The following is a 24,799-nucleotide window of genomic DNA, read 5'->3' on the forward strand; positions in this document are numbered from 1 at the left end:
AGGTTCCGCAAATACATCACACATAGAAAAAGTTAAAGAAATACGTATATCATTTTTTTAAACATAAAAATGGCAACAAAATTTCATATCTAAAATCAGTATTAAAGATGTACTGGAAAGTTTTTTTTTAAAAGGCTTAAAAGTCTACGACCCTTCAAGAGCTCCATTACTCATGGTGCTCACATCCTAAATGAATGGAAAGTTGTGCAAGGCTTCATGTAAATGTTTGTAATATTTAAGTGAAGCTGTAGCTCATTATTTGGTGAGAATACTTTAGGCCACTCTAACAGGCACGAGCAGATTATACTTGGCCCAGATCTGCCTGGTTCCCACCCATGCCACTGGCTACAGCGACTAGAATCGGACGTGTGGTAGAATACACAATGTGCACACTTGGTGTGCAGCACAAAACTACCCATCATTCAGTGTGAAATGGCAGATTCATTCAAAAACCCTGCAAGGATTGGTAGTTTGGGAGATAGGAATGTTACACTGATGGAAAGGAGGAGGAGAGCTTCTTTTGAGAGTTGGATAAAGTTAACATTGTAAAGACAGCATAGAAGAAACTTTACCCTGAATTTGGCCCAGACTAAACATAATCTAGAAGAGTTTAACGCTGACACTTGGTGTCAAAGATGAAAAATGTTTTGACATCCCTTACCGTTATAAATACAAAAGAAACCACCCCTTCCCCCTGCCAAACTATAAAAGCAGATTTTGTGCAAGCTAATGATGTATGGTAACTCCAACAAGTACCATGAATATAACCTAAAAACTGCTGTCCAATCAAGATCTATTTTTAACACACAAAAAAAATCACAAGACAAAATCAGTATAGGCAGAGGTCTGAAAATAATTATTTCAACAAAAACAAAAACAACTTGTATGTAACGTAGTAAAATGTCCCAAGGCACTTCACAGGAGTATTATAAGACAAAACAGATAAATTTGACACAGAACCACATGAGAAGAAATTACAGCAGATGACCAAAAGCTTGGTCAAAAAGGTTGTTTTTAAGGACTGTCTTAAAGGAAGAAAGGGAGGTAGAGAGATGGACAGGTTTAGGCAGGGAGTTCCAGAGCTTGGGGTCTAGGCAGCTAAAGGCACAGCCAACAATGGTTGAGCAGTTATAATCAGGGATGCTCAAGAGGGCAGAATTTGAGGAGCGCAGACATCTTGGGGGGTTGTAAGGCTGAAGGAGATTACAGAGATAGGGAGTGTCGAGGCCATGGAGGGATTTGTAAACAAGGATGAGAATTTTGAAATCGAGGCATTGCTTATCCAGGAGCCAATGTAGGTCAGCGAGCACAGGGGTGATGGGTGAGCAGGATGGTGCGAGTTAGAACATGGGCTGCCGAGTTTTTACCTCAAGTTTATGTAGGGTAGAATGTGGGAGGCCAGCTAGGAGTGTGTTGGAGTAGTCAAGTCTAGAGGTAACAAAGGCATGGATGAAGGTTTCAGCAGCAGATGAGCTGAGGCAGGGGCGGAAATAGGTGGTTTTAGTTATGCCGCAGATATGTGGCCGGAAGTTAATTTCAGGTCAAATATGACGCCTAGGTTGCGAACAGTCGGGTTCAGCCTCAGACAGATGCTAGGGAGAGGGATGGAGTTGGTGGCTAGGGAACGCAGTTTGTGGTGGGGACCAAAGACAATGGCTTCGGTCTTCCTAATATTTTTTTGGAGATTTCTGCTCATTCAGTACTGGATGTTAGACAAGCAGTCTGATATTTTAGAGGCCATGGAGGTGTCGAGAGAAGTGGTGGAGAGAAGTGGTTGAGAGGTAATGCCGGGGGTTGTCAGCGTACATGTGGAAACTGATGCATATACCCCCAAAATGAAAGGGGTTGCATAAGAAAACGATTCATGCAGGAGAGCTGGTTGCAGGGCTTATAATAACCCTTGATTATTTTCAAAGGATGGTCTTTTTAAGCTATAATATCCTATACATTCTAGTTTCCAGCATAGTACTTGATCCTGTTTTGAGACAGCATCATATTTATTATCTCACATTAATAGGCCTTATCTATTTTCCCTGTAAGCAGCAATATCATGCTCAAGGCCTGGATTTGTGATCCTATCCATGTAAAGTTTCTAATCATGGCTATTCAGTGAAAATCATCAGCTTGGGCTCAGTTGGTATACTTTTGGCTCTGAGTTAGCCACAACTTCAAGCACATAATCTAGGTTGACACTTGAATGTGATACTGAAGGAGTGCTGCATTGTCAGATGTCATCATTCGGTTGAAATGCTAACCGAGGCCCAGTTTGTCTGATCAGGTGGACATAAAAGATCCCAGGGCACTATTTGAAGAACAACAGGGGAGCTCTCCCATTGTCCGGGCCGACATTTATCCCTCAACCAACACCACTAAAAACAGATTATCTGGTTATGAATTATTTTGTTGTTTTTGGAATCTTACTCTGCACAAACTGGCTGTTCTATTTGCTTACATAGCAATAGCAGCTGCACTTAAAAATAATTAATTAGATGTGATGTTTACTAGGATAACAGGAGGACATGATAAAGTCCTTTATAAACGCAAGTTCTTTCTTCCTTCCTTATACTGTCTAGAATGCTCTACCATTACAGAATGTTCCATCTCCCTGCCTGGCCTTGAACCGAATTGTGACCTCAGTCGAGGCTGGGATTCAAGATCCATCTCTCTGTATTGAAGTGCTATAAGCAAGCACTGCTGGGCTAATAATGTTCATTGGTTTCATTTGAATTTTTGAAGCAGAAATAAAATTGACAGAACGAAAAAAAAGGTAGCTCATTGGACAAGTAAAATGGTGGCTCTGGAAAATAAAAATGTTATCCAATTCTAAAATTAATTTTGCATTTAAAAAAATAAACCAAGTTTCTGCTCTAACTGACATGATGAAATCCATCAGTTCTGTTTAAAACAATGCCCCTCACGTTTCCTCCGTGCTGAACTTTGGTAGCACACGCTGACTTTGGTCGTGAGCTGACAGGGAGTTTCTTATAACAGGGCCCATGCTAATCAGCAGATAATATTTTGTGTAGCACACAGAGCAAAACACAAATTGCTCATGCAACTGTGGTGCTAAATAGAGACTTGACAACCAGAAAGTGTCAGGAGAAACATTTGTTTTCACGAGCAGAGCTTCCTCCAAGCTCCTCACAGACAAGTACAGTTGATGCAACAGCTACCCTGATATCAGAAGCCTTTCATACTGGTTGCACTGAAAGGTGATCTAGTTTTCTGCTCTCTTTCAGTGCGGCAAACCCGAGTGGATCAGCAAATCTGGCTACTGCCAGTCCTCTGCGCTCCCTTGCTACTCTGTGGCTCCCTGCATAGGTTTCTATATTGGGAACATTTCTCTTAATTAGTCACAGCTATTAGTGTTCTGGCATAGAAAAGGAGGCAGAAATGTCAGAGGTACAAGGCTACATCTCCTTAATCCTTTGATAATAATTTAGCCCCCTGGGAGGAGCTCAAGCTGTGGTAAGTAGTGACTGACAATAAGGCGAAATTAGGTGGGCAGCAGACCATTAGAAGGAAAGAATGAGAAGCACTACCAACTCCTGCTGAGCACCAACAGGCCACTAACTACACTGACAGATGAGGTGCCTGTTTAAGTCTGCCGTGTTAATTAGCTGAATTCTACCTTCTCTGCTACATATGGCCAGCTGCAACATGTGGAGTTGTGTATTTTCTCTTTTTTTGGTTCATGCCAAATAATAGCTCTGAACCAGAGAAAAGCTCTCACATTTCAAGAATTTACCTCATCTTACGATTTGCCAAGCTGATCTAAAATCCTTTTCACCAGCATAAGAAATGCTTGAATTGCAACAGGGATCGGAACAATTGCTGTCTGCAGAATGGGTCATTGTGATGCACAAGAAAAAGATCGGACAAAAAAAAACAATTGCAATTAAAGATGGAAACGATTCATCCACTGCAAAATTAGAACAGCAGCTTCAGACTAATTGAAAATACTGTTGCACCAGATGCAGTAATCTGTGCTGCCGAAAGGCTTCTTCCTCATGGCCTAATACAGGAATTGCTGCATTAAAGACACTAAAGTAGAGGATTTCAACAGGAGTACAACACCTTTGAGTCTGCACTGCCATTCAATATGATCATGGCTGATCCTTTATCTCATAACCATATTCCCGCTTTTTCCCCATACCCTTTGATGTATTTTCTTTCTAGAAATCTATCTATCTCCCTCTTAAGTATATTCAGTGACTTGGCCTCCAGAGCCTTCTGTGGTAGAGAATTCAACAGGTTCATCACCCTCTGAGTGAAAACATTTCTCCTCATCTCAGTCCTAAATTTCCTATCCCGTATCCTGAGACTGTGACCCCTTGTTCTAGATTTCCCAGCCAGGGGAAACATCCTTCCCGCATCCAGTCTATCCAACCTAGTCAGAATTTGTTTGGGGGTAACCTATTGAATGGTATTGACAGCCCTCTGGCACCTCACTAAAGCAGTAACTCTTCATGTGTAAGCCTGGACAGTGAGTGTCGGGAATTTATTAAATCATTTATAGCCGAGATCAATTCTGCCCTTATCGAACATCTACATATGCTCATGGTCCAGAAGAAAAGAACAAACTTGCAATTATAAAGCAACTTTAATGTCTTCAGGACATCCCCAGGCACTTTACAGCCAATGACATACTTTTGAAGTGCAGTCACTGTTCTTATGTGGGCAATTGCAGCAACCAATTTTCATAAATCAAGGTCCCAGAAACAGTAAATGAATGAATAAATCTGTTTTGATGGTGTTGGCTAAGGGACGATTGTTGAACTCCCTTGCTCTTCTTCAAATCATGCCATCCATAGGGTCTCTTGCCTTCACCTGAACAAGCAGATGGGGCCTTGGTTCAACATCTCAGTCAGATTATTGGCCCCTCTGGCAATGCGGTTCACTAGATAACAATCTGGAGCAGGCTGATTTTGCCCCTCCCTAGCTGAGCCATGTGGCTTCTACCCATGGCTAACTCCACCAGTAATCTACTAGCTCACCACAGGCCAGACACTGGATCTGTGACCTTCCTTGTCCATATGATTCAGTAGCAGACTGGGCAGAGTACTTCACTGAGCCAGAATGGGGGATTTGGGCTGGGGGTGGGGGGGGGGGGGGCGGTGGAAGGGAGATCAGTAACTGGTATGGGGCAATTCTGTTTAAGCCTTGACCTTCAGAGGGTGGAGTTAATAAATGTTCATCACATTTATTGCTTTATTAGAACGTGGTAAACAAACATCACCTTAATCCCCCTCCCCCATCATGATTGTGATTTCCCCGGAGCATATAATGCTCTACCACCATGTGGTGCCTGCTTGGTGGTACAGGATTCTGTGAGTTATGATTGATGATTCACATGGAATGAACTTGCACCCTCAGAGTGGGTTTCGCTTCATCTCTTGGACTGGATTTGGCCAACTAGGATACATATTGAATTGCCATGGTAACAGTGGCGCACTGGGGTGTTTTACCTTTTCATTACTCTTTAATCATTCTCTCATGGAACAAATGATGAAAATCAGATGAAATCAACAAAAAGTTGCATTTGGGGTGATACAGTAAAATGGCTATACCAAAATGGAAGAAGTATTGTGATCAGAGTCATAAGACATCAAGTACTCATCCCAAGAACACAAGTGGACTCACACATTTCAGTGCACATTATTTTACAACTGGACTTTTTCTTTGTGTCTCACATTTTTACTATCTAACTGGGCTCCAGATGAGATTAAACCCATGATTTTATTGAGCTAATCTGTGTAAATATATCAATGAAATGTATAAAGAAAATTAAATCAGTTGGAAAGTAAAGTATACAGAGAGGGACATAACTTGTAAAACTGTCATTAAAAACATCCCAACTTGAAATGATGTACTGCATCATTTAACAGAATCTCTACATAAGTTATATTGTTAAAGCATATACATGAAGCTCAGCATTGGCCAAAAATCCAGACATGAAGGTAATTCACCAGACTGTTCAACCAACACAACTTTCAGTAACATAAAGTGACGAGTAACACCACATGAAGGGCTTTAGAAAGAAACCGTTACCTCAAACAGCCTCAAGTACATCATTGAACTTATATCATCCATCCTTTTCTAAAGGTGGAAGAAGGAAAAGAATGATTATGGCATGAAGAAGGAAACATCATTGACTTTGTTCACTGGAGCAATGAAGGCATAATGACAGAGTACTCAGTCTCTGTCCAAAACAAGAGGATGCAGCTGTATATAAAATGGATTTGAAAAAAATAATAAAAAATACAACCCTTAATACATCAAGCCCTAAATATGTAGCACATTGATGATGCCATCAATGTACTTACTCAGTTTAGATACAATGCAAGTATACTTCTCAATGAAGCTGTGATACAGTCATGACTTTTCATTCTGGCAAAGGTTATCACCACTAATTTCACCAGATGTGCAAGTCTAATTAACTTATAAAAGTTAACTATAAAAATTTCTGTATTTATATTAAATGATCTTATAAGATAACCTGTGTCATTTCATATTCTATTTGTTATTTGGGATGTTTTATGTGTACATCCCTCTCATTCTTATCACATATACAACTCGGTATATCTGCTGTTTCCTCTTGGAATCTGGGATCTTTTTGCTAATTTTGCTCCGATAATCAGAAGTCTCATTAATCATGTGCGAGTCACAACTGTCTATAATCTGGGGGAATTCCAGTTTTGGAATATGTTCCAACTAATTATTTTAAACAGCATCATGGAGCAAGCCATTGCCTTAGGGATAGCATTCCCGCCTTGGTGCAGGGTTCGAACCCCGCTCCAGACAGTCGGCTCTGAATTCTGAGTTTGAAATCCAGCAGGATATTCACGATTTGGATTGTAGGGGCTCATAAAATGCTCTCATCATGTAGGAATAACCACCCTATCGGCTGGTATCAAGATGGTTATGGCCATGGACGGAGCATTCACGTGCAAATCCTACCACCACTTCACACTTTCCAAGAGAAGAGTGTGAGGATATGAAGAACAAACATTACATGCAATGTTATACCATGGAACTTGATGAGGGTCCTATAATGAAAGACTAAGCACATGCAAAAAAAATGGTTATTACCATGTTGACTCTAGGCCCAATTCTAATCAGAAATCTATTGTATTAAATTGTAATTTATTTAGATTCTTTCCTTACCTTATCAATATTAGAGAATAGTGTCAACACTAAGTAATTAGGTTAAATATACAGTATAGATTAGAGACGGGGCAAAGTCCTCTTTAAATGGAACCAATAAAACTCCTTAAGCTCAACTGGTTATCCTTGATTGAGATTTCCAACCAGTAATGGTCTTCTGCCCTCTGGGAGTCTGGTCAAGACTAGATTCGTATTGTTCAGGACACATGCAGTCAACAGGGAGAACAGACTTTCATCCCATTATTCTGGACTGGCTTTAAACCCAGGTCAAAGGAATCTTATTTAGATTTAAGAAAACATACCAATTTGAGAGGGCTAAGTATGGATTAGGAAGGACCTCGTACATGTTTCTGAGCTCAAGCTGGAGAATCTGAAGGTGACTAAGGTCCAATATCTGGATTTGGTTTCAATTGAAGTCTGGAATTAAAACTCCAGATGAACAAATCATGACTGTAGTTGCAGCAAATTAAGTTTCATGAAAATAACTTTAAGATTATTTGCACACCTTTGGAAACTGGGCAAAAGAGAAGAGAAGAGTCTGGCAATTACCCTTTTGCTTATTTTTGCACTTAGTAGGCCTGTAGTTTGATACCTCTCACACTTCAATGCACTGTATTATCACATTCCATAAAGGGCTCACAATGTTTCTCATCAAAAGACTCGGATAAATGTATTTCTTAAATTGACATCACTAATCTGCCCATGCATTGCATTTGAGAACCTCTCATTGTACGTCAAAAAGCTTCCAATTATTCATAACATATGAAATTCTTCATGTATTTGAAACATTAAATATAAGTACGACTTTAAGAGGGCACTAATGACAAATTCAGAATTGTATTTGAATTGATGGAACTATATAAAAATACATTCACAGCAGGCACTGTAAATACTAATAGTTCGAATGCTAGAATAGGGGTATTGCATTCTTTCCATGTAATTTATATGTATGCAGAAGGGTCTCAAGGTAAAATACTATATAACATATTTTTTTACTTCAATATAAAATACAATTGGAGGAAATAATGTTTTATTTGCAGTATTTTAAAGATAAATGCATTTAATTAAACTGATCAATCTGGTCTTCAGTGCTGAAATAAGCTATTTTGCTTACTTGTTTCTGTTTATTATCTGTTATCCAAACCAGGGTTTGACAGGTTCAGTGTCATACAGACTTTTTAAGCTAACTTGTTAATGAATTAAAAAAGAGGTTACAAAAACATGCTGAATTTTACTATCTGCAACCTTAGTAATATCGCCACCAGCCAGTCTCAGTCAGGAAACGATCCAGATTCTCAGCTGGAACCGCCATGGGCCATTTGGCCTCTACAGCTACCACTTTTAGCTCAATCAGAGCCGAGGCAGGAGAGCAGCAATTCCTTACAACCTCAGTAACTCAATGATCAGTACAGGGAGATGCAAAGAAGTTAAAGAAAATGCAGACGTGAGAGTCTCCTTTTACAGTCAATGGCAAAATTGCAGCAAACATAACCGAGCAAAGGCTCAAATTGTGGGAAATGGCTTATGTTACAAAACAATGTGCTTTCAATTGAATACAGTCCAAAACGTTAGGATAATGGATCAGTCTGTGATACCACGTGCAATACTGTATTAGTGCAGATGTAGCAGAAATAAACTAGAATTTGGTCATTCTTTGCTACATCACTTTGGTTTTGCTTTTGGGTGCACTTCTAGGAATACTTATTAACAACAGATTCTCACCATGCCCAGTTTCCAGACAGTGTGCCGACTCATGCACCTACATTAACATGCAATCAATTTTCTAGTACTCAGTCACAGTAAAATGTTAACTTCTGTACAAATACAACTCATTAAAGGCACAGCCAAAGAGCCAAGTACAGGTCAAAGGATAGATGTTCCGATTGCGCAATCCTGGAATGGAGCCTTGCCCGCTGGAAGTGCACATCAGGAAATTGTACACGTGCAGCCCATGATTTTCCATCCATTTTGGAAAAATGTCCCTCAAATACTAACCGTATCATTTTGATGCTTTAAAGTCTCTTGCTCTTTTAACAGTTGAAACTACTAATATGGCAGATTATATGTTTTTTGGAGTCTGTGCTTCTGCCAGGGAACCCTGCCCTTGGCAATTCAGGTGCCTGCTACCCATGATGTTCTACCATTAATTTGGACGGATGGAAAGTCATGGGTACTGCATATCTGAAGTTTCAATAGATGCATGCGGAGAGCGATACCCCCTGAGGAAACATAAACTTAGAAAATTACCCTCTTAGCACATGTGACTTTTGAGTAGTAGAAAATTTGAAATGAAAATCAAACACATGATCAATTTGGAAAAGAGCAAAATCCTCCAGAAACATCACCATGAAAAATCCCAAATGACTGTTGAAACCCATCAATGAATCTTAATATATTCCCTATTGTCTGGACAGATCAGAGGATGGTTTAGCTGATGGTGTGCAATAGCAAGATCTGTCTGACATAACTGTCATTAGATTTTGCCATGACTTTACATCATGAGCCAGAAAAGTGCAATTCTGGATCAGCAAGTTTTTGTTTTACTTTTGAGCTTGGAAAATAAAACCTGGGTTTTCTGACATATGAGGAGAGATCATTTTGTTGAAAAAGAATACACTATGTGTGACAAATTATTATATTCTTGCCATATGCTGGATACCCAACATCAGTTTAGTATCTCCTCTAGCTGAGCTTAGGGGAATCATAGGAGCAAATCTATAGAGCCTCTTTGATGCAGGAGCATCTCATCAGAGTTCCAACAGAATGCACAGCACGGACTGATCATACAAGGGGAGAGGGCGGGGTAAGTTTTGAGGAGGCTTTTGAAAGCGGGAAAGATGGAGCAAATCAGAAAGATTATGGGAGAGATTTCCAGAGTTGTGGTGGATGATGACTTTCTGATGTTTTACTACGTTAAAGGTGCTATATAAATACAAGTTGTTGTTTGCCACCAATGGTGGAACAGAGAGTAGGAGGAACGTACAGTCGTGGAGACTCAGCAGAGCGCAGGGTCTGAGCTGGGGTGTACGGCTGAAAGTGGTTGCAGTGGTAGAGTGGGGCGTGGACATGTTGTCGAAGAACAAGTTTCATGATGGCAACTGAGATTTTTCAAAGAACATTGAGAAGTAAAGTTGCCTCTTTACTGATCAGTAGCAATGATAGTAACTGGGTGACAGAAGTTGAGGTTATTTTAGTTCCTTGTAACAGTGATGTATGATGTTTGCAGAACTATTTTAAAAGCATTTCTAATCCCATTATTACACGCCGATAGAAATAAAACCTCCAGTTGATTACAAAGACATTGTCCCCAGTAATCTCTGCAGGGTTCTCCTGATCTCCTGCCATAACTTTGGTCACTTCTGCCCTTTCTCCAGGGTTCCTGCTGATCTTCCGGCAAGATCACGGCAGGCGAATGGGGAACCCGCAAGCAAATGTTATCTTTGTATATCTAATATGAATTATACAGAGGAATAATGCGAACATTAGTCAATACACCACAGTAAACTTACTGAAGGGTTCAGTTAATATCAAAAAATTCAAAGACTGAATATTAAGCATTTATAAATCAATTGAGATTACAGCGGGCTGATTTGTTGCAACACATACTACTCTTTATGACATATATTTACACACAGACACACAAGTCCATGAGGATGCTTTATTCTGTTTAATGTCCTACCTTTGGCCAGCTACTGCTGTTATGGCAGATGTCAATGGGCAGTGCATTCTATGTCACTGATATGGCACAATGTTCAAATTGAAGGGCTAATGATGATGACATAAATCAGCATGGCTTTATTGAGTGACAACCAGGAGCAGATGATTAAATTACAAAATAATATGGTGGATATATATAAATATAGAAGAACAGTTTCACTTGAAAGTGCTGAGACAATCAAAAGGATTAGGAAGCAAACGGACTTCTGAAATATTTTTTTAAAAACAGAACACGTTAGAAACAAAATCAGAAAGTAAATAAAGGAAAGGAGAAAAGCATCATCATCATCATCATAGGCAGTCCCTCAAAGCGAGGATGACTTGCTTCCACACCAAAAAGGAATGAGTTCACAGATGTTTCAATGAAGGACCTAATATTCCAGGTCCCGAACTACATCTCGAAGGGTGGAAGATGCCTGTGCGTGGATATTTTTTTAACGTGTGGTGGCCGTTGCACACCAGCCACCACATGGGCTTGACAGAGCTAGGTCTTGGTCCAGCAGCAAGGATTAACCAAGACGACTGGAGACCAGCTCTGCTGTACAGACCTAGTGCACGCACACATTGCAGTGTGGGCTGGCCCGTGCTGCCCCTGGGCCCACTCCTCTTCTGGACCCCAGACTCACGCCTCTCCTGGGCCCTGGTCACTTCCTTCTACAAACTCTTGCGCTCTTTCGCCCCTCCTGCTGTGCTTGCCCGCACTGCAATCAGCGACCTGACTTCGCAGCCGTCGCCCTCCTGCAGTGGTATGCTGCTGCACGCTGCTCCCTCTGATGGCCCCGGCCTGCTGATGGTCTTGCAGGCCGATTTCCAGGCTGGGCTGGTGCACGCTGCTCCCTCTAATGCAGCCTTTCAATCACAAAGAGGAAAGCAATGTGCCAGCATAAGGAGGTGAGAAAGAGGGTCACACATATACTGCAGAACAGGTGTGAAGGGATTAAAGGATTTACTCACTGGTCAAGGCTATTCATATGTTAATATTTTCATTGGATCGATGATCAAGTAATTCACACCAAGGCAAGTGTGAACAGACAATTGTACATTAGCTTGTTCAATTCATTTTAGTTATGGTTGGCTTGGATGCTTCAATAAAGAAAGCTATTTCTGATTATGGCATTGTTAAGTGAGTCTTAGTGCTTGGATATAAACATGGGCACACAAAATGGTTTGGGGATTTTTGCATTATTACAATGAGTTAAGCTGTAAACCGTTAATGATAAAGGAGTTTCCCAGCATTTTTGAGCTGAAATGGATCCATTAGATAATGTCCTGTGTATACAATTTGTGTTGGCACTATGACAATAACACTCACTCCTTGGGCACAAGACCATAGGGAGTCATTTCACCGATGCGACGTTGAAGAAATGTTATCCTCTGCCACAGGTAATCCCCACAGACAAATTATTAATAAATAAAATTACAGTCCTGTTGAAAATTGGCATCGATTTTCCTGGCTAGCTTCTACACCAGAAAATAGGACTGCTGAGGAGCTGGTCTGATAGGGTTTCCAACTGTGCTTGGACTTTTTCCTGGAGGTTTCATCACATGACCTCCCACCTCCAACCAACTCACTCCCACACTCCCGCCATTGGCCACTCGACACGTCCATCTTCGTGGTAAATCATCTTCCCACACCATTTGGAAAGTGAACTGACTCGTTAGCCGATTGGATGTTTCTTCACTGTCAGTCAAACAGCCTTCACCCTCTCTCCCCTCCCCCACCCCCACACCAACTCCAGTTTGGCTAACCAAACTGGAAGCAATACGGTGGAGGAGGATTTTCTGGAGTGCATAAGGGATGGTTTTTTAGACCAATATGTCGAGAAACCAACTAGGGGGGAGGCCATCTTAGACTGGGTGTTATGTAATGAGAGAGGATTAATTAGCAATCTCGTTGTGCGAGGCCCCTTGGGGAAGAGTGACCATAATATGGTGGAATTCTGCATTGGGATGGAGAATGAAACAGTTAATTCAGAGACCATGGTCCAGAACTTAAAGAAGGCTAACTTTGAAGGTATGAGGCATGAATTGGCTGGGATGGATTGGCGAATGATACTTAAGGGGTTGACTGTGGATGGGCGATGGCAGACATTTAGAGACCGCATGGATGAACTACAACAATTGTACATTCCTGTCTGGCATAAAAATAAAAAAGGGAAGGTGGCTCAACCGTGGCTATCAAGGGAAATCAGGGATAGTATTAAAGCCAAGGAAGTGGCATACAAATTGGCCAGAAATAGCAGCGAACCTGGGGACTGGGAGAAATTTAGAACTCAGCAGAGGAGGACAAAGGGTTTGATTAGGGCAGGGAAAATGGAGTATGAGAAGAAGCTTGCAGGGAACATTAAGACGGATTGCAAAAGTTTCTATAGATATGTAAAGAGAAAAAGGTTAGTAAAGACAAACGTAGGTCCCCTGCAGTCAGAATCAGGGGAAGTCATAACGGGGAACAAAGAAATGGCGGACCAATTGAACAAGTACTTTGGTTCGGTATTCACGAAGGAGGACACGAACAACCTTCCGGTTATAAAAAGGGGTCGGGGGGTCTAGTAAGGAGGAGAAACTGAGGGAAATCCTTATTAGCCGGGAAATTGTGTTGGGGAAATTGATGGGATTGAAGGCCGATAAATCCCCAGGGCCTGATGGACTGCATCCCAGAGTACTTAAGGAGCTGGCCTTGGAAATAGTGGATGCGTTGACAGTCATTTTCCAACATTCCATTGACTCTGGATCAGTTCCTATGGAGTGGAGGGTAGCCAATGTAACCCCACTTTTTAAAAAAGGAGGGAGAGAGAAAACAGGGAATTATAGACCGGTCAGCCTGACATCGGTAGTGGGTAAAATGATGGAATCAATTATTAAGGATGTCATAGCAGTGCATTTGGAAAGAGGTGACATGATAGGTCCAAGTCAGCATGGATTTGTGAAAGGGAAATCATGCTTGACAAATCTTCTGGAATTTTTTGAGGATGTTTCCAGTAGAGTGGATAAGGGAGAACCAGTTGATGTGGTATATTTGGACTTTCAGAAGGCGTTCGACAAGGTCCCACACAAGAGATTGATGTGCAAAGTTAGAGCACATGGGATTGGGGGTAGTGTACTGACATGGATTGAGAACTGGTTGTCAGACAGGAAGCAAAGAGTAGGAGTAAATGGGTACTTTTCAGAATGGCAGGCAGTGACTAGTGGGGTACCGCAAGGTTCTGTGCTGGGGCCCCAGCTGTTTACACTGTACATTAATGATTTAGATGAGGGGATTAAATGTAGTATCTCCAAATTTGCGGATGACACTAAGTTGGGTGGCAGTGTGAGCTGCGAGGAGGATGCTGTGAGGCTGCAGAGCGACTTGGATAGGTTAGGTGAGTGGGCAAATGCATGGCAGATGAAGTATAATGTGGATAAATGTGAGGTTATCCACTTTGGTGGTAAAAACAGAGAGACAGACTATTATCTGAATGGTGACAGATTAGGAAAAGGGGAGGTGCAAAGAGACCTGGGTGTCATGGTACATCAGTCATTGAAGGTTGGCATGCAGGTACAGCAGGCGGTTAAGAAAGCAAATGGCATGTTGGCCTTCATAGCAAGGGGATTTGAGTACATGGGCAGGGAGGTGTTGCTACAGTTGTACAGGGCATTGGTGAGGCCACACCTGGAGTATTGTGTACAGTTTTGGTCTCCTAACCTGAGGAAGGACATTCTTGCTATTGAGGGAGTGCAGCGAAGGTTCACCAGACTGATTCCCGGGATGGCGGGACTGACCTATCAAGAAAGACTGGATCAACTGGGCTTGTATTCACTGGAGTTCAGAAGAATGAGAGGGGACCTCATAGAAACATTTAAAATTCTGACGGGGTTAGACAGGTTAGATGCAGGAAGAATGTTCCCAATGTTGGGGAAGTCCAGAACCAGAGGTCACAGTCTAAGGATAAGGGGTAAGCCATTTAGGACCGAGATGCGGAGGAACTTCTTCACCCAGAGAGTGGTGAACCTGTGGAATTCTCTACCACAGAAAGTTGTTGAGGCCAATTCACTAAATATATTCAAAAAGGAGTTAGATGTAGTCCTTACTACTAGGGGGATCAAGGGGTATGGCGAGAAAGCAGGAATGGGGTACTGAAGTTGAATGTTCAGCCATGAACTCATTGAATGGTGGTGCAGGCTAGAAGGGCTGAATGGCCTACTCCTGCACCTATTTTCTATGTTTCTATGTTTCTAACTCGAATTATTTTTACAATTAATAAACAAAAGAGTCCAAAGAAACTGCTCGCAGCAGTGTCCTGGAGATGAAGCTTTAATTCCTGGAGATTCCAGGACAATCTTGCAGGGCTGGAAACAATGTTCCCTATTAGCTGCATGGCTGTGCAGCTCTCTGCAGGTCCCACCAGCCAGTGAGCTAGCTTTTGTATAAAAAAACCGCTCATGTGCGGAATATTCATTGGTGACCCTACGTTCTGAGAAGCCTGTACTGCAGACCTGGACAATAGCTATGGAGTCTTCAGGCTGCTGTTGGAGAATAGCAATCAGAAGGCACCAAGACCCAGAAATCCTATGGGATCCTATGGGACACGTGAAAGAATGTCTGACCTTGCCTTGATGGACCTATTCATCATTTTGCCAGTCCCGCTCAGACCCACCAAGATGATGGAATCCTGGCGCAAGGCCCACCTGCTTCTTGTGATGTCCCCTATATCTGGACTGCAATGACAGGAAATTGAGATGGAAGGCCTGTGCCTCTGCATAAAATTCACGGCAGTGGAATATTATTTACCGTTTTACTCAGCCTTTAAAGAGGGCAGAGACCCAGGGTAATAGATTTCTGTCCCCTCCCCACCCACCCTCCCCCATCTCCTTTGTGCCTGAGTAGCAGGCTCCTTCCAGGGAAAAAGGTGAGGATAACTTGTCCTATGATGTTTATCCAATTATTGGGCCTGATATAAAGTATTCACAATGCTGTCACTCATTCTTTCTCAGCTGGGCCTGAGTTTTGCTCAGTGCTGTGTTCCAATCGACCCTGCCATGTATCTCCTACTTGGTCTGTCTAACTGCCTTTTATTCACTTCAAAGATAAGTGATGATTCACTGGTGCAAAATAAAACCAATAATCACGTGTTTATTACTTGCCAGCAGTTATACACCCCTCCCCCCAGCTCCATTGTGGTGTTGCAGAATGAACCTAAACATCAACATAACACTATTCTCAGTAAAGCACAGACATATGTCTACTTTATTACAAGCTGATTAGACACCCACACACTGCTGTGAATGAACCACAGAGACGGCTGTGGGTTCAAATAACGGCTCTGCCAGTGTAATGCTGAAATGGGGTTTTTTAAATTAGGACGTTTGATTTAGAGCGATAAAGCACGGCGCATAATTCACAGTAGTGGAATATTACTTACCGGTTTGATCCACGAGGCATGCCCCAGAAAATCAAAGGGTTTACTATAGAATAATCACCCTGCACCAATGACCACCTGATACTCATGTTCAGACGAACTACTGTGGTGTCCAGCAGTGACTGGTATTTCACTCATAAATCACCTTTGGAACACATGGGTCAACTGGTGTGATGCCCAATCCTTATCTGCTTCCAAATGGCAGAAGCTAAATATTTTAACAAAGAGCTATGAAAAGAACTTCTTAAAATCAGTGCAAAATATTAAATCGTACTCATTTTCTAATTCAATTGCACTCATAAGAATAGCTAATATTTTATATTTTTATCATTACTTTTACCTCTTATCTTCGTTCCACTGCTCAGTTATAGTGCAAACAAAATTTCAGGCTTCTTCCAAAGCACTTTTACATTTGGTGCTTCCATAGTTTGGGTTGTGGAAGAGCTATATTCACATGCAGGCCTCGTGTGTATGTTAATAAAACCGGTTTCCTTATTTCATTGATCCACTAAAATATGGGACTGTGATTCTGTTGGAGAACCAAAGACATTTACAGCAAGAAAGAGGCCATTGTCCCATCATATCTGTCATGGCTCTTTGCTAGAAGAATCCAAAACTAATCCCACTGCCCTGTTCACTCTTCACAGCCCTGTGTCTTCCCTCGCTTGAAACATTTATCCAATTTTTCCTTAAACTGTCAATGGTCTCTACCTCAACCACTTCCTGTGGCAAAGTACTCCACGTTCCAAAAACACTCCTAAGTAAAGGTATTTTTCCTAAACTCTCTCCTCACTCCCTTAGTGAAAATTTCAAGTTGATGACTCCTCATCACTGACTTCCCAACCAGAGGATCTAGTCTTTCTTTATGTACTCCATTAAAACCCTGGATAATTTTAAAATCTCCATTTAATCTGTTCCAGCAGAAATAGTTCTATTCTTCTGTCCCAATCCAAATCATCTATACAGAGAACAAAAGTGGACCTAGCACTGGATCCTGAGGTACACTACTGCCAACACTTCGCCAATTTGGGCAACACTGCCAGCCTTGACTCTTGTTTCTGGGTCAGAAGTTTGTGAGTTCAAGATCCACTCTAAAGCCTTGAGCACATAACCTAGGCTGGCACTTCTGTGCATTATTAGGGGCGGGCGGGTGCTGCACTGTCGGAGGTGCCATCTTTCGGATCAGACATTAATCTGAGGCCCCATCTGCCCTCACAAATGGGCATTAAAGATCCCATGACATTGTTCAAAGAAGAGCAAGGAGTCCTCCTGCTGTCCTGGACAATATTTACCCCTCACTCAACACCTATTTCATTGCTGTTTGTGGGAGCTTGCTGTGCTGATGCGTTTCCTACATTACAACAGTGACTAGACTTCAAAAGTACTTAATTGGTTGTAAAGCACTTTGGAACATTCTAAGATCATGAAAGGTGCTATATAAATGTAAGTCTTTCACTTTTTGCTTGTAACATTCATTTATTCTAATTCCTTGTTACCTATCCATCAACCAATTTTCTATCCATTTCCTCTTATACTGTACATATGAATTTTTGTAATAAGCTTCCTACGTGACACCTTATTGAACACTTTCCCAAAATCCATAAACACCACAGCTACTGCATTGCCCTTATCAATTTAATCAATCATTCTTCAATAAACAACTATATTTTTCAAACAAAACATAGTTTTATTAAACAAATCCACGCCAGATGTCCTTGATTAGCCCATGCATTTCTAAATGATCATTACTTTTACCTTGAATTATGGATCTGAGAGTTTGCCCATAACTAATTTTAAACCAACAGGTCTGTAATTAGTTTATCTTTCTTTCCCTTCTTGAACAGAAGTGCTGCTTTGGCAACTCTCCTGTCCTCTGCCACAATTTGCATATCCAAGTATGATCACGAAATTGTGGCTACAGCTTCTGCTATCACCTGTCTTATTTCTTTCAACAGCCTAGTTAAGGAGCCAGTTTTAGCGATGTAAAGGTGTGGAGCTGCCGCACGTGTGTGGCTCTCCCACAATTCGAACTGCGGAAGCATCAACTAATGCTTGGAGTTGCAAACCAGAGGCCCGAGGAATTGCCCAGTTTCTGCTTGGCACTACTCCCAATGACAGAGCCAAGACCAGTAACTCAGCATGGCAGCTAACCATTAATGTTAAATGAGATTTCAATTCTGAAAATATTGTTTTCTTTTGGATCAATTTTGAGCTTGATAAGCTGGCATTACCACAGCTTGAATATAGTCAGATCATTTGGTAAATAAGCACTTTTCTCACATAAAGATGCTGTCGAACAAACGATACAAGGTGCGATGAAGCTCCTAAACGGATAACAGTGTTAAGTGGATAAAACAGCTTTTCGCGGAAGTTATGTGCTTAACGGTTTTTGTCAGTCACGATTAGGAAACACCAATTCTATTCTAGTTTTCTTGATGTGTTCAGCCAGTCTGCCTCTTGAGGATTTAGCACTTAACAAATTGCAACACAGACAAAAATAAAATGCTGGAGAGATGAAGCATATGCCGACAAGATTCAGTAAAAATACCAAACCCAAGTTGGAGTTGCTAATGTGGGTTTGGTGTCTTCTGAAGTGCCAGCTGGATGGATACTAATTATTCTACCCCTGCAGGGCATCACCACTTCCAGATAAATCATTGTCTTCGCACATATTAGCAACGAGTCCGCTTGAAACAGCTGACAATATTTCCGTTACAACTGCCTAGTTCAGACTTTAAAAAAAAGTTGGCACGAGAGATAAGTTTCACTTTGGTCGCTCATATTCTAACAGACAGAAATATCAACAAGACTTATTTGGTTCATGACTGCTACAGAACCTTGCACACAGCACAGCCAGCATGTTGAAGTGATGGCTGTGAATTGCTGTTATCAAAATATTTGCAATGACACACAAATTTAAATAAATTGCCATAATAAATGGGTAGAAGCTTTCATGAGAGAACATACCTATTAAAGCGAAGACATACAAATGGAGCTATTAGTCTAATGGATTCAATGTTGCACTTGAAGCAATTACTTAAACACACATAGCATTTAACCTGAATCACTGTGGTACAAGCCTTATAGAAAGCAGAAGCTTCCAGTCATCAAAGGATATATTTGTCTCATCAAAGTGAAAGATGCCCGAAACTGGGACACTTATTTAATTTTTGGTGCATAGTGTGAGTATTGAAGAGTCCCAGGCCAGCTATAATATGGCCACTGGCCAGTTACTTAGGAAAGGCCCATTTACATTGCCCCAGCAACGTGTTTGAACCTCAACCTCAGAAGAGCATTCCTCGACCGCATCACTGTGGATTTTTCAACCAGTCATCATTACACTTGAATGGGATTCCAATTTGTTCACAATTGTGGACCGTTTATGTTATGAGTGGGGTCCACTTAAACTCATTTGTGTAGATATGAGGGCTTTTCTCTTCCTCAGCTATTATCTCCCCTGCTCCTCTGAGAGACACATAGTCCTTGTTGTGACACTGGTCGCTTACAAAGTGACAACTATTATAGGTGAGCCTTGTCAGCGAGTGTCGGCAGGCTATTTTACTGCAAAGGCCATCACGGCTGACCCCTATCCTGTCCTCACCTCTACCGTTAACCTTCCTAGCTGGTATAGTCCAGCTGCTCATTGATAAACTCACCAGGAATAGCTGGTGTAGCACACTTACAATAGTTAGAGAGAGGAGACCATCAGCATGGGATGGATTTAAATCCAGGTGTAACAGGTTAAGGGACAATGTGTTAACCAACAGTCCCCCAAAATCCCCATACATGCAATATAATAACCACCTGATCTCCTCCTCTGGCCAGTGAATTCCGCCAGTGCGTAACTGAGCCACACAGACTAGGCCAGGTTTGATTCTTAGGCTGTGCTAAGTTAGTTGACCTCAGCCAGAGCAATGATAGGAGTGCTTCAATTGACCTCAGCAGCTCTGTGTTAAGGAGGGGAAATCCATTAGGCTTCCTGCTGGTATTGAACTGGTCGATGACTTTGAATTGGGTACGTTCCATTTATGTTTGAAAATAAGTTGAAGAAAGCATTTGTTCAAAAGGCTGAAAGAGTTTCTAGAATCTAAGATGGCTGAAGTACTGATTTCTGGTGACCATTCAGCGACTTCCACTGAAATGTGCGTGAGGCGATGTCAGGTGAGGACATAATCTGGGTTCTGATGGTCTCTGCGGTGAAATAGCCTGCTGAAACTTATATATGAATAACGAATATATGAATATATGAATAATGGTGATCTGGATGAAATATCAGAAAGCAAATCTAAGGAACCAAGCAAAGAGTTACTGATTTCTAGAGAGGAGAAAATCATCAAGAAGAAACTCATGAATATTACCAGGAAATGTTAGGGTAATATTTTGGAGTTTCTGCTCCCAGATTCTGGATCAGAGAATTAGGCGTGGAGGTCAGTGTATCTGATTTCACCCTTCCCCATTTGCTGGTTACCAATTCTACTAACTAGAAAATCAGGGTGAAAATTTACCCTCAGTTTAGCTAGCAGTGGAGGAAAACCACTGTTTCAGAGATCAGAAGTGTATCCTAATGGCACGAATATCAACTCTCCAAAGGCAAGAAAATCCTGCAAAGATGTGCAATTTTCGTTGAAAAGGTACATAACATACCTACAGTGACATAATCTCTAAATGACGACCTCCTCCATATATCATGCATGAGTGTGGCTGCAAGTTGGTACTTAAGACAGATGGAGCTATGCAACCTGATGTTTTGTGAATGTGCACTGGAATGTCTACCATATTGTAAGTGCACGTGCTCAGTGCCACGATTATTCAGTCCTGATTTGACTATCATGTAATAATCTAAATCATAGTTTTAATGACAACACAATTAAAATACACAAAACACAACAGAAGAGCTACACTAGCTTCTATTCTCAACCAAGTAACTTGAATGCTAAATAAATATATCCTAAAGTGGTTGTGAGGATTGTGGAGCAGTTTTCTCCTTGCTGCTAAAGCTGTCTCGTGCCTATTTTCTATGAGGGAGTTTCAACAGGAGGGAGAAAAGGTGTGAGAAAATATGGCTGTCGCCAGTCCAACTCAAATCTTTTCACTGCAACTGAAGTGTTTTTTTTAAACTTGATCTATTTTACTCCTGTATATGTTCATGACAAGCATAAATTAGATTTAAAAACTGCATAACACAATTAATCCCTTTGTGGATTGTTTAATTTTACAGTGCCTGGTGATAAAGCTGTCACGGACTTCTCTAGTACTTTGAAGAAACCAATCCCTTTTAAACAGTCTTATTCTCCTATCCCACCTGAAAATACTGGTTTGCTTTGCTAGGGACTATCCACGAAGGAAGGAATATTAGCAGTCAATTCTGAAATCGGTGGATCAAATTAACTTCAAACTCACCAACATTATTGACAGGTAAGTTGAAACAAAGAGGTTCATTTTGAGGCAAAGAAGAAGCTGAAAAGGTTGACTAATGGCAACCTGGGTTTTACATCAATGATATTGAAAGGAGCTCCAGAGTGGAATGACATTGTATTTCTGGGCCTTCCCAAGGAGATAGAAGGCTCAGATACTGCGAAATTCATCTCAAATTGAATCTGGAAAATTCAGAATTTTGTTTGCTAAAAATGTCCCTTATGGTGAATAGAATTGTACTTAATAAATATATGGACATTGCTCCCAAGTAGAAAATTTACTGATATTCCCATGGTGAAATGCTTTAATCTGGCTCTTATAGTAGTTACCACTTTAACAGGATATCCTTTGATAGCATCTAGCAGAAATACTGGAGAACTCTACAAGCGTAAACACCAGCAGAGCATCCACTCCACTTCTGTTCTACGAGTGTTAGGAAATAACAATAAAAATGATTACCAAAGTCAGCTCGAACTCCAAAACCAACATGGGTTAGAATGGAGGAGCAGGCCTGTGAAAGCACCACATTATCTACATACCTGGAGTTAAAGAGGGACGCCATTAAGCTATATAACTCAGTAACCCTCCTGGTAGAAATTAGAGACTTCTTTAAGACAGCTATTTTAGGGAACAAGCAGCAATAACTTCAAAGAGGGACAATATATGTGAGCTTATGAAAAATTATCTTCAGCTGCCACTGAGACTAAAATATATACAAGATGGTCTTATATTCTATACTTCTTCCAGACAATGAAAGGACAGTGAATATTTTGTTGTCCATCAGATATCAGTGCTTCAGTCATCTTAGATTTTTGAAACTTTTGGGGGGTAATTACCGTTAAAGTCAATGCAAATGAAAATGAAGAGAGGGGTAAAACGGGCTGCTGATTCACTATTACCTAATTTACACTATCGCACAAAGTCAAAATGACCCGTTGGTGTTTTGAGGAATTGCTTTGTCGTACCTCTTTGGAACTTTTAATGGAATGCAAATGATGCAAAGTAATGAACATGTTCAGGCATTAGCAAAGGCAAATTTAAATAAATTTTAAAGCCAAGATTTGAAATGAGTTAAGTTAATTTTCATTGAAATTACCGGAAACATGCAACTAAATTACTAAACCTTGTGCCCGTCTGTTAAAAAACAATCTATCCTGAAAACCATCTGTTTCATTGTTTACGTGGCAAAACATCAGTGGCCTAATGCCAATGCTGGGAGAAAAACAACATTGGAGAGACAGCATGGGTCAGTGCACAGGATATGAGAAAGTAGACAATCACACAGTGCGATGACACAATATGCTGTTCAAAGGGACTGTATTCAGATCATTTCCCACGATAGGTCGACGATATGTTCAAAACATGCAGCAAGGGAGATGGTCAATGAATGATTTCAGCAGCTCAAATCCAGTCCAGATGAACAAGATGGAAAGCTTCTCTTAAATTGGGTTAAGTGCCGTTGGTTCCTGAAGTGCAGGTCTAATGCAGCCTCCGACAACCCCAAAGTAAATCTGCTGGATTCCCGAAAGCCTGCAACCAGGAAATCCCGGCAGAAAGTGGCTTCTGGCTTTGCCAATTCCAACATTTACTTTGGACTTGCCACCAGCTGCACGAGACTTTCATGGCAGGAACCTGTGGCACTAACCATGCATCTCATAAAATATCTAAAGTCTCATCTCTGCCATGACTGCTGACGGGCTGCTGAATAAAATACACGCATGCTGTTGGTGTAAAGCAGGCATGCGTTTCCTGTCGGCTTCTTACACACAGGACACTAGGAACAGCTAGATGCTGTAATAGGTAAGGTGATAGAGTTGGTGTACTGGAAGGATGAGATCAAATGTGCTGATGTGCCTTCTTCAGCCAAACCTATTCCATGACCTTGTAATATGTTCCATGCAGTTGATACTGAGACCAAACAAATAGATGTCAATCAATGAAAATGTGTTTTCTCTCTCGAATATGGGAGCCAGAAAAGTTGCCTTTCTAATATTTAGCCACACCTTTGAAAGGTGGGTCAATTCAATCTCCTCAACAGTGAAATCCATCAGACTAACATGCCAGTGTGTGACTCGACAAGATTAAAATGAAGGAAATGAGCATGAAAAAAGATGATTTGAAAGAGATGACTTACTCACTTAACACCACTGACTGATGATGAATTATTTTAAAACTTTATGGACAATCTAGTTCCTACACTCAATATACCAAGGGGTCATTCTCCACCAGTTTTGATATCCGTGTTACATACACAGCAAGCTGGAAATCGTACAGTGCTATACTGTCCTGTGAGGAGAGCTGCCAACTAGTTTGCTCCTGATTGCTCATTATCTGCAGGGAACCACCATAAAAAGAAAATAATAATGAAATTAAAACAGTTAACTGATGTAACACAGCCTCAGTTCTGGAAGCAAGTCACTCGAGAGCATCCCCACACACATAACAGAGGGGGGGGCAGTAAGGAAATTCATGTCAACATTTAACACCATGCAGGACACTGGGTCTCCAAATGCTACTTATCCCTCTCAAGAAAATATTCCTTGTGCTCTTTCTCAGCATGCCTTGCAAGGGTAGATACTTACATCGAACAAATTTTCTATATACATTTCCTCATTGACCTTTTCCCGAAGTATGTCCTGGTTCTGCCGTACAAATGTGATGTAGGTGTCTGCGAGGTCCATTCCAGGTTGCTAGAGTGAAATAGATAGAAAGAAATGTCTCATCAATGTGAGTTATCTTGTTAGATCTTTATTTGCGTTCCTCATTTCCCTACTTTTTCTCTGCATGGGAGAAAACTCAACTCACTTCAGTTTCCATCATGCACGTGAGATGATCCAGGCTATAGATTTCTCCATGACCACAATCTTCATAACAGACAAAAAACGGGCACAATAACATTGAGATGCAACTGCATCATTTTCTGGCTCCTGGCAATGTATGTTATACTGTTTCAAGGTGTTTCACCTGATGCCTTTGTTGAAAACTGAAGAACGGTGAACTGTGGCAAGAGAATGTGGTGACCCCGAGAATCCACCTTGTGCCGATGCAAATGGCAGCAATGCCCTTCACCACAGGAATTCTGGGCAGAATTTATGACAGGAAGT

General features: G+C 41.2%; 1 protein-coding gene across 8 annotated transcripts in view; it reads right to left on the reverse strand.

Moving 5' to 3' along the window:
- The window catches only part of cadps2 (Ca++-dependent secretion activator 2), an 863,559-nt gene that overhangs the window by 16,949 nt on the left and 821,811 nt on the right, over positions 1–24,799 (reverse strand). For all 8 annotated transcript variants that reach the window (XM_070900583.1, XM_070900582.1, XM_070900585.1 and 5 more), the window contains one exon: positions 24,278–24,385. In XM_070900583.1, coding sequence (XP_070756684.1) covers positions 24,278–24,385 — 108 coding nt within the window. The remainder of the gene's footprint in view (positions 1–24,277; positions 24,386–24,799) is intronic.

The sequence above is a fragment of the Pristiophorus japonicus genome, chromosome 15, assembly GCF_044704955.1.
Source record: "Pristiophorus japonicus isolate sPriJap1 chromosome 15, sPriJap1.hap1, whole genome shotgun sequence".
Classification (NCBI taxonomy): Eukaryota; Metazoa; Chordata; class Chondrichthyes; family Pristiophoridae; genus Pristiophorus; species Pristiophorus japonicus.